Source organism: Oncorhynchus mykiss, chromosome 22 (genome assembly GCF_013265735.2).
Source record: "Oncorhynchus mykiss isolate Arlee chromosome 22, USDA_OmykA_1.1, whole genome shotgun sequence".
NCBI lineage: Eukaryota > Metazoa > Chordata > Actinopteri > Salmoniformes > Salmonidae > Oncorhynchus > Oncorhynchus mykiss.
The window spans coordinates 5,215,574-5,227,007 of NC_048586.1; the positions used below are offsets into that span (position 1 = coordinate 5,215,574).

General features: G+C 44.1%; 1 protein-coding gene across 1 annotated transcript; it reads right to left on the reverse strand.

The window, feature by feature from the left end:
- Positions 1-8,988: 8,988 nt before the first annotated feature.
- lrrc3 (leucine rich repeat containing 3) lies at positions 8,989-10,786 on the reverse strand. The gene has a single exon (XM_036959575.1). It carries the CDS (start codon positions 10,469-10,471, stop codon positions 9,671-9,673), a length of 801 nt encoding a protein of 266 aa, XP_036815470.1. The 5' UTR covers positions 10,472-10,786; the 3' UTR covers positions 8,989-9,670.
- Positions 10,787-11,434: the final 648 nt, after the last annotated feature.

Below are 11,434 nucleotides of genomic sequence, written 5' to 3' on the forward strand. Positions count from 1 at the left end.
CGTTCTGAGCCCTCTCCTGTACTCCCTGTTCACCCACGACTGCGTGGCCACGCACGCCTCCAACTCAATCATCAAGTTTGCGGACGACACAACAGTGGTAGGCTTGATTACCAACAACGACGAGACGGCCTACAGGGAGGAGGTGAGGGCCCTCGGAGTGTGGTGTCAGGAAAATAACCTCACACTCAACGTCAACAAAACTAAGGAGATGATTGTGGACTTCAGGAAACAGCAGAGGAAACACCCCCCTATCTACATCGATGGAACAGTAGTGGAGAGGGTAGCAAGTTTTAAGTTCCTCGGCATACACATCACAGACAAACTGAATTGGTCCACTCACACAGACAGCATCGTGAAGAAGGCGCAGCAGCGCCTCTTCAACCTCAGGAGGCTGAAGAAAATCGGTTTGTCACCAAAAGCACTCACAAACTTCTACAGATGCACAATCGAGAACATCCTGTCGGGCTGTATCACCGCCTGGTACGGCAACTGAAACTGGAAACACTTATCTCCCTCACTAGCTTTAAGCACCAACTGTCAGAGCAGCTCACAGATTACTGCACCTGTACATAGCCCACCTATAATTTAGCCCAAACAACTACCTCTTTCCCAACTGTATTTAATTTATTTATTTTGCTCCTTTGCACCCCATTATTTTTATTTCTACTTTGCACATTCTTCCATTGCAAAACTACCATTCCAGTGTTTTACTTGCTATATTGCATTTACCTTGCCACCATGGCCTTTTTTGCCTTTACCTCCCTTCTCACCTCATTTGCTCACATTGTATATAGACTTGTTTATACTGTATTATTGACTGTATGTTTGTTTTACTCCATGTGTAACATTTTGCCCGCTTTGAGGACAAAACAGTGCCACTGACACGGCCTGCAACGAAAACATACGGACTCTCCTTCACTGCAGCCGAGGTGAGTAAGACATTTAAACGTGTTAACCCTCGCAAGGCTGCAGGCCCAGACGGCATCCCCAGCCGCGCCCTCAGAGCATGCGCAGACCAGCTGGCCGGTGTGTTTACGGACATATTCAATCAATCCCTATACCAGTCTGCTGTTCCCACATGCTTCAAGAGGGCCACCATTGTTCCTGTTCCCAAGAAAGCTAAGGTAACTGAGCTAAACAACTACCGCCCCGTAGCACTCACTTCCGTCATCATGAAGTGCTTTGAGAGACTAGTCAAGGACCATATCACCTCCACCCCACCCGACACCCTAGACCCACTCCAATTTGCTTACCGCCCAAATAGGTCCACAGACGATGCAATCTCAACCACACTGCACACTGCCCTAACCCATCTGGACAAGAGGAATACCTATGTGAGAATGCTGTTCATCGACTACAGCTCGGCATTCAACACCATAGTACCCTCCAAGCTCGTCATCAAGCTCGAGACCCTGGGTCTCGACCCGCCCTGTGCAACTGGGTACTGGACTTCCTGACGGGCCGCCCCCAGGTGGTGAGGGTAGGCAACAACATCTCCACCCCGCTGATCCTCAACACTGGGGCCCCACAAGGGTGCGTTCTGAGCCCTCTCCTGTACTCCCTGTTCACCCACGACTGCGTGGCCACGCACGCCTCCAACTCAATCATCAAGTTTGCGGACGACACAACAGTGGTAGGCTTGATTACCAACAACGACGAGACGGCCTACAGGGAGGAGGTGAGGGCCCTCGGAGTGTGGTGTCAGGAAAATAACCTCACACTCAACGTCAACAAAACTAAGGAGATGATTGTGGACTTCAGGAAACAGCAGAGGAAACACCCCCCTATCTACATCGATGGAACAGTAGTGGAGAGGGTAGCAAGTTTTAAGTTCCTCGGCATACACATCACAGACAAACTGAATTGGTCCACTCACACAGACAGCATCGTGAAGAAGGCGCAGCAGCGCCTCTTCAACCTCAGGAGGCTGAAGAAAATCGGTTTGTCACCAAAAGCACTCACAAACTTCTACAGATGCACAATCGAGAACATCCTGTCGGGCTGTATCACCGCCTGGTACGGCAACTGAAACTGGAAACACTTATCTCCCTCACTAGCTTTAAGCACCAACTGTCAGAGCAGCTCACAGATTACTGCACCTGTACATAGCCCACCTATAATTTAGCCCAAACAACTACCTCTTTCCCAACTGTATTTAATTTATTTATTTTGCTCCTTTGCACCCCATTATTTTTATTTCTACTTTGCACATTCTTCCATTGCAAAACTACCATTCCAGTGTTTTACTTGCTATATTGCATTTACCTTGCCACCATGGCCTTTTTTGCCTTTACCTCCCTTCTCACCTCATTTGCTCACATTGTATATAGACTTGTTTATACTGTATTATTGACTGTATGTTTGTTTTACTCCATGTGTAACATTTTGCCCGCTTTGAGGACAAAACAGTGCCACTGACACGGCCTGCAACGAAAACATACGGACTCTCCTTCACTGCAGCCGAGGTGAGTAAGACATTTAAACGTGTTAACCCTCGCAAGGCTGCAGGCCCAGACGGCATCCCCAGCCGCGCCCTCAGAGCATGCGCAGACCAGCTGGCCGGTGTGTTTACGGACATATTCAATCAATCCCTATACCAGTCTGCTGTTCCCACATGCTTCAAGAGGGCCACCATTGTTCCTGTTCCCAAGAAAGCTAAGGTAACTGAGCTAAACAACTACCGCCCCGTAGCACTCACTTCCGTCATCATGAAGTGCTTTGAGAGACTAGTCAAGGACCATATCACCTCCACCCCACCCGACACCCTAGACCCACTCCAATTTGCTTACCGCCCAAATAGGTCCACAGACGATGCAATCTCAACCACACTGCACACTGCCCTAACCCATCTGGACAAGAGGAATACCTATGTGAGAATGCTGTTCAGCGACTACAGCTCGGCATTCAACACCATAGTACCCTCCAAGCTCGTCATCAAGCTCAAGCTGTGTCGTTGTATCTATCGAACTGCTTTGCTTTATCTTGGCCAGGTCGCAATTGTAAATGAGAACTTGTTCTCAACTTGCCTACCTGGTTAAATAAAGGTGAAATAAAAAAATAAATAAAATAAAAACTGGTCCTCCCACAACCGTAAGGCTCTCCAGAGGGTAGTGAGGTCTGCACAACGCATCACCGGGGGCAAACTATCTGCCCTCCAGGACACCTACACCACCCGATGTCACAGGAAGGCCATAAAGATCATCAAGGACATCAACCACCCGAGCCACTGCCTGTTCACCCCGCTATCATCCAGAAGGTGAGGTCAGTACAGGTGCATCAAAGCTGGGACCGAGAGACTGAAAAACAGCTTCTATCTCAAGGCCATCAGACTGTTAAACAGCCACCACTAACATTGAGTGGCTGCTGCCAACACACTGACACTGACACTGACTCAACTCCAGCCACTTTAATAATGGGAATTGATGGGACATGATGTAAATATATCACTAGCCACTTTAAACAATGCTACCTTATATAATGTTACTTACCCTACATTATTCATCTCATATGCATACGTATATACTGTACTCTATATCATCGACTGCATCCTTATGTAATACATGTATCACTAGCCACTTTAACTATGCCACTTTGTTTACATACTCACCTCATGTATATACTGTACTCGATACCATCTACTGTATCCTGCCTATGCTGCTCTGTACCATCACTCATTCATATATCCTTATGTACATATTCTTTATCCCCTTACACTGTGTATAAGACAGTAGTTTTGGAATTGTTAGTTGGATTACTTGTTGGTTATTACTGCATTGTCGGAACTAGAAGCACAAGCATTTCGCTACACTCGCATTAACATCTGCTAACCATGTGTATGTGACAAATCAAATTTGATTTGATTTGGTCTCAAGATCTTGGTTTTAAGGGTTCTGGTCTGGGTTGCAAGATCTGGTCTTGACCATAATGTATGTCTTGCCACATCTCAATAGCTACCAACCTAAATGACACATTATAAGAAAAGGTAGTGGATACATCACATGAATCACATGAGCATACTTTTCCTTTTGAAGGCTACTAACTGTTCTCATGAAAACTAACAGATTGGCTTATCACTTCTCTTGGATCTACTTCCCTTGGAGTAATAATGGTTAATAGAATTTTAACATTAGTTTGAGCCATTTTTCAAAATATGTAGATTTTTGTAGATTACTTATTATTTACGAGGGCTGACAAAATGTGAGTAAGGACAATTTGATGAGTCATTGCCAGATGAGATTAGTCAAAAGGGCTGTTACCTCTAAAATCACATTTCTTTCAATATCACTTTACGTTTCCAGGACAAGTATTTTATGTTGAAAGGAACGTATCTATTTTGAAAAGTTTACGTGGCTGAAGGCTTGGAGTTCAAGTCCCATTAGTGGATTAGACTAAATCGGGAGTAAGCAAATTGAGTGAATCCGTAGTGCAGATGTTCCGGCAATGGATTTAATTCAGGCTCAGAACTTCTACAGGATTGGTATCCCCCCGCAGGACGGTTGAACTAACTTGCGCTAATATGATTAGCATGAAGTTGTAAGTAACAAGAACATTTGCCAGGACATAGACATATCTGATATGGGCAAAAATATAAAAATCTTGTTAATCTAACTGCACTGTTCAATTTACAGTAGCTATTACAGTGAAAGAATACCCTGATATTGTTTGATAAGAGTGCAGTTATGAACTTGAAAATGTATTAATTAACCAATTAGGCACAATTGGGCAGACTTGATACAACACTTTGAACAGAAATACAATGGTTCATTGGATCAGTCTAAAACTTTGCACATACACAATCTAAATTGCACCTAACTTGGTATAATACATTGTGCCTTTCACTTGCATTTAAAAAAAACGCATTTAAAAAAAAAACACAGTGCTTTGAAAGGTTGGAGTGCTTTGAAAGGTTGGTAATGGCTCACATCAACACCATTATCCCAGAAACCCTAGACCCACTCGAATTTGCATACCGCCCAAACAGATCCACAGATGATGCAATCTCTATTGCACTCCACACTGCCCTTTCCAACCTGGACAAAAGAAACACTTATGTGAGAATTCTATTCATTGACTACAGCTCAGGGTTCAACACCATAGTACCCTCAAAGCTTGTCTCTAAGCTAAGGATCCTGGAACTAAACACCTCCCTCTGCAACTGGATCCTGGACTTCCTGATTGGCCACCCCCAGGTGGTGAGGGCAGGTAGCAACACATCTGCCATGCTGATCCTCATTACTGGAGCTCCCCAGGGGTGCGTGCTCAGTCTCTTCCTGTACTCCCTGTTCACCCACGACTGCATGGCCAGGCACGACTCCAACACCATCATTAAGTTTGCCGATGATACAACAGTGGTAGGCCTGAATGCCGACAACGACGAGACAGACTATAGGGAGGAGGTCAGAGACCTGGCCGGGTGGTGCCAGAATAACAACCTATCCCTCAACATAACCAAGATTAAGGAGATTATTGTGGACTACAGGAAAAGGAGGTCCGAGCACGGCCCCATTCTCATCAACGGGGCTGTAGTGGAGCAGGTTGAGAGCTAATCGTTACCTTGGTGTCCACATCAACAACAAACTAGAATGGTCCAAACACACCAAGACGGTCGTGAAGAGGGCACAACAAATCCTATTCCCCCTCAGGAAACTACAAAGATTTGGCATGGGTTCTGATACGGCAATTGCTCAGCCTCTGACCACAAGGCACTATAGAGGGTAGTGCGTACGGCCCAGTACATCACTGGACCAAGCTGTTTGCCATCCAGGACCTCTAAACCAGGCGGTGTCAAAGGATGACCCTACAAATTGTCAAAGACCCCAGCCACCCCAGTCATAGAATGTTCTCTCTACTACCGCATGGCAAGAGGGACCGGAGTGCCAAGTCTAGGACAAAAAGGCTTCTCAACAATTTTTACCCCCAAGCCATAAGACTCCTGAACAGGTAATCAAATGGCTACCCGGACTATTTGCATTGTGTGCCCCCTCCAACCCCTCTTTTTACGCTGCTGGTACTCTCTGTGTATCATATATGCATAGTCACTTTAACTATACATTCATGTACATACTACCTCAATTGGGCGGACCAACCAGTGCTCCCGCACATTGGCAAACCGGGCTATCTGGATTGTGTCCCGCCACCCGCCAACCCCTCTTTTACGCTACTGCTACTCTCTGTTCATCATATATGCATAGTCACTTTAACCATATCTACATGTACAGACTACTTCAATCAGCCTGACTAACCAGTGTCTGTATGTAGCCTCGCTACTTTTATAGCCTCGCTACTGTATATAGCCTGTCTTTTTACTGTTGTTTTATTTCTTTACCTACCTCTTGTTCACCTAATACCTTTTTTGCACTTTTTTGGTTAGAAAACAATACATTAATAAAAGCAAACCGATGCAGTATCTCAGGTGGTCCTCTGCTCAGTGTGTTTTGTGTCGATGTTCATGAACTAAAAGAAAAGTTGAAATCCTCCAAATATGATCATTTCCATATACAATATTTGGCTTGGTTGTAGACATAGTAGAAGTAGTGGTAGTGGTAATGGTGGTGGGGGCGGCTCCCGAGTGGCGCAGCGGTCTAAGGCACTGCATCTCATTCCTGGTTCGAATCCAGGCTGAATCACTTCCGGCCGTGATTGGGAGTCCCATAGGGCGGCACACAATTGGCCCAGCGTCGCCCGGGTTTGGCTGGCGTAGGCTGTCATTGTAAATAAGAATTGGTTCTTAACTGATTTGCCTAGTCAAATAAAGGTTAAATAAAAAAGTAGTAGTAGTACAACAATATTATAGGACCTTTATGATTCATATAATGATATACATCTATATTTTTGTACATTTATAGTAGTCAACTCACTCAGGGACATTGGTAAGCTGAAGAAAGTTATGAATAACAACCTTTATTTTCCAATGCTGCTATGGTGTCCATTTTGAATCCCACAGATTATAAATTTAAGTAACAATTCTACATTGACACATAGAAACAACAGAAATTGCACAATGGTAATTCCAAGAAATTACTGGAGACCTTTCAATTCTATAACAATGTGCAAATTTAAATGACCTAATGACAATAACACTTTAGACCGGGCCCAGTCCCAGAAAAACGGACACTTGGCCCATTCATTGAACATTATGACAACATTGAAACAACATTTTTACCTATTTTAGCATGTGGGATATCCCATACAAGCACAGATTGTATAAACCATACAAGATGTTGACTCACGTTTGACCACTAAAACACCAAATAAAATGAGGAAAAAGTCTAACTACACAGATAAAAACTTCCTACCCAGCAGGCAAAAATTGACACAACGTCTTAAGAACAATATTCTGATTGAGAAGACGTCATATTATCAGATGTCATATTTTGGTTGTTATCTGGTCAAATAACCAGATAAAGATGTATTTATATTGATTGCTAAAAATACATTAATGAAACTTCCTTAAAATAACCACTATACAACCTGACAATGACACCATAATTACTTCATTGCAACCAACGTTCCCCCTGAGTAGCAACTAACTAAATTAAAAGACAGCATTAACGGGAATTGTACATGGCAGAAGGAAAGGGGGGGCACATGATCTAGTACAGCCCAATACACAGTGTTAAGGTGTAGAATCGCAAGAGATGTCAAGTGAAAATAGTGTTCTAAAATAATTAACCTTCACCTGAATATAAATGAAATGATAGTCTAGATGATAAAATGCCGAATTTGTCAATGTACAGTGAGGGAAAAAAGTATTTGATCCCCTGCTGATTTTGAACATTTGCCCACTGACAAAGAAATTATCAGTCTATAATTTTAATGATAGGTTTATTTGAACAGTGAGAGACAGAATAACAACAAAAAAATCCAGAAAAACGCATGTCAAAAATGTTATAAATTGATTTGCATTTTAAGGAGGGAAATAAGTATTTGACCCCTCTGCAAAACATGACTTCTCCAAGTCATTAAGGTTTCGAGGCTGACGTTTGGCAACCCGAACCTTCAGCTCCCTCCACAGATTGTCTATGGGATTAAGGTCTGGAGACTGGCTAGGCCTCTCCAGGACCTTAATGTGCTTCTTCTTGAGCCACTCCTTTGTTGCCTTGGCCGTGTGTTCCGGGTCATTGTCATGCTGGAATACCCATCCACGACCCATTTTCAATGCCCTTGCTGAGGGAAGGAGGTTCTCACCCAAGATTTGATGGTACATGGCCCCGTCCATCGTCCCTTTAATGCGGTGAAGTTGTCCTGTCCCCTTAGCAGAAAAACATCCTCAAAGCATAATGTTTCCACCTCCAAGTTTGACGGTGGGGATGGTGTTCTTGTTGTCATAGGCAGCATTCCTCCTCCTCCAAACACGGGGAGTTGAGTTGATGCCAAAGAGCTCCATTTTGTCCTCATCTGGCCACAACACTTTCAGACGAGCATGTATATGTGCTTTCTTGAGCAGGGGGACCTTGTGGGCGCTGCAGGATTTCAGTCCTTCACGGCGTAGTGTGTTACCAATTGTTTTCTTGGTGACTATGGTCCCAGCTGCCTTGAGATCATTGACAAGATCCTCCCGTGTAGTTCTGGACTGATTCCTCACCGTTCTCATGATCATTGCAACTCCACGAGGTGAGATCTTGCATGGAGCCCCAGGCCGAGGGAGATTGACAGTTCTTTTGTGTTTCTTCCAATTGCGAATAGTCGCACCAACTGTTGTCACCTTCTCACCAAGCCTCTTGGCGATGGTCTTGTAGCCCATTCAAGCCTTGTGTAGGTCTACAACCTTGTCCCTTGTCCTCTTTGGTCTTGGCCATGGTGGAGAGTTTGGAATCTGATTGATTGATTGCTTCCGTGGACAGGTGTCTTTTATACAGGTAACAAACTGAGATTAGGAGCACTCCATTTAAGAGTGTGCTCCTAAACTCAGCTAGTTACCTGTATAAAAGACACCTGGGAGCCATACATCTTTCTGATTGAGAGGGGGTCAAATACTTTCTTCCCTCATTAAAATGCAAATCAATTTGTAACATTTTTCACATGCGTTTTTTCTGGATTCTTTTGTTGTTATTCTGTCTCTCACTGTTCAAATAAACATACCATTAAAATTATAGACTGATCATTTCTTTATCAGTGGGCAAACCCACAAAATAAGCAGGGGATCAAATACTTTTTTCCCTCATTGTATGTCCTTTTTCGTAATTTGATCACTCTGTTGTCAAACAAAATGTTCATGTGCCGCAGGAAATGCAACTTTTAGTGTATTTGAGGTTTAAAAAGGCTTCTAAAGTTTGGAATTTCCACTTTAAAATGTCAGACTTGGTTTCCCCCGACGAAAAACGTATCAACCCCTACAAAAATGCTCATTATAATCCACATAATAATTCACATTTCCTGTTGCGGAAAGATTATTTTCCTGCTGTGAGAAACTGGTCAAATTAAAATAGTATATCTGTGTCCATACAGAAATACAGAGAGCAATTATAAATACTAAAGGTCCAGATGAAGTCCAGATCTATTGTCTCCTAAGGCCACCTAAAATAAATCCCAGCTCAAAAATCAAGAACACCATTCCCCCTATCATCCACTCACTCACTCACTCACTCACTCACTCACTCACTCACTCACTCACTCACTCACTCACTCACTCACTCACACACTTTCTCAAATGTGTGCCACAGCGGGCCTGCTAGAGAACCGTGCTGATCGTGTCAAAGTCTTTGCTGATCTGCGAGCTGCTGGGCAGGGACTTGAGGTACTCCATGTGCCTCCTGGCATCCTCCTGGTTCTGCCGCACGTAGTAGATCACGTAGGCTATCACCATGGTGAACCAGCCGAACACAGTGACGAACATGGCCACATCGGTGGTCTTGTGGTGGAAGTTGCAGAAGTTGATGCCCGAGTCCAGGACCTTGATAATGGGTTTGCCGGCGTACTCCTCCTCCACAGCCGTGTGACAGCTCACCTCGTTGACCGTCTCTGGGTCCAGTCTCAGCTCCCTCAGGACCTCCTGCAAGCTGCACTCGCAGTGCCAGGGATTGTTGGAGAGGCTGATTTTGGCCTGAAGTTTGGCAAATGCCTCTTTGGGCACGCTGCTTATGCGGTTGTTGGACAGGTCCAGGACCCGAAGGACGTCGGAGACCCCCTGGAAGGCCCCAGCGTCCACCGTCTCAATGGCGTTGTTGGACAGATCCAGTTCCTGCAATCTGTTGAGGTCCTTAAAGGCCTGTTTGGGGATCTTGGTAATCCTGTTTGAGGCCAGCAGCAGGACTACAGTGTCATGCGGCAGGTCAGCCGGGATGTTCTCCAGGTTGCGCGACATGCACTGCAGCACGGCAAGGCTGTTCTTCTCCATGCAGTGGCAGCTCTTGGGACAAGCGGTCACCAGTGCACTTCTGAACAATATTCCAAAGTGCAAGGCCCACAAGAGAGCCGAGACAGCTGAGAGCAAGAGATTTCTGGGCCGATCATGACCCATACGGTTGGACATCTTCAGCTGTGTGCTCCTGTTGGTCCTGTCATGAAAGAGCAGTCATGGTTAAACCTTGTGTCACGTTGTTCTATCGTTATGGCTTGAAAACCACGAGACAAGACAGTTTTAACTTCCTTACAAGCTGTCAAGGTTTTATCTGTAGTTAATCCATCAGATCCATCGGTGAAGTATAATTTTCATGTCCTGCTGTTTCCAAAGGGTTTCAGTAGAGCCCAGTTTCACATGAGCTGCATTGAGAGTATTCCAGGTAGAATCCAAGAGGCTGATTTCTGATTGGAAAGAGAAGAGAGTTACTCAAGAGGGAACGGTATCTTAGAGGGAGATGAAGGCAACTATAAGGTGGAGGTAGGCTGAATGTGTTACCGGTACCCTCCTCCCATGTCGAGAACTGAAAGAAGAAAAATAGAATAGTGACAGTCCTAGTGAAAAAGGGAATTACTAGACATAGTTTCTTCTTAGAAGCAGTGACAGAGAAATACATGAAGGCCATACTGTAAGAGTTTTAGGGTAGGTTTAAGTATTTTAGGGATAAGGTTTTATATCAAGATTACTTTCCTAAAATATTCATACAATTGTCCTGAGGGCATCAGCCAAATTGGTTTTGCTTGCACATTGGGCATGGTCAATTCAAGTGTCACACTGTTTACACATTTGTAAAATGATAATCAAGGACAATCCATTTCACTTAAAGGAAATCTCATAAAGCAGAGAGACACATAGATTGATCTTCACTTACATTATCAGATCATATTAGGATAGCCTAATTCATTTATAATGACTTACAACATTTGAATGAAATTAATTTATCCTGCTTCTGCAGGATAGTGCCAGTTTAATAATGATTACACCCTCATGAACTGTGCTTCTCTTCTCATAACGTAACATATCAATGCTTCAGCTGCTCAATCATATTTCCACATAAAGGAAAACTGATGTCATACGTTTACACAACTAGAATGG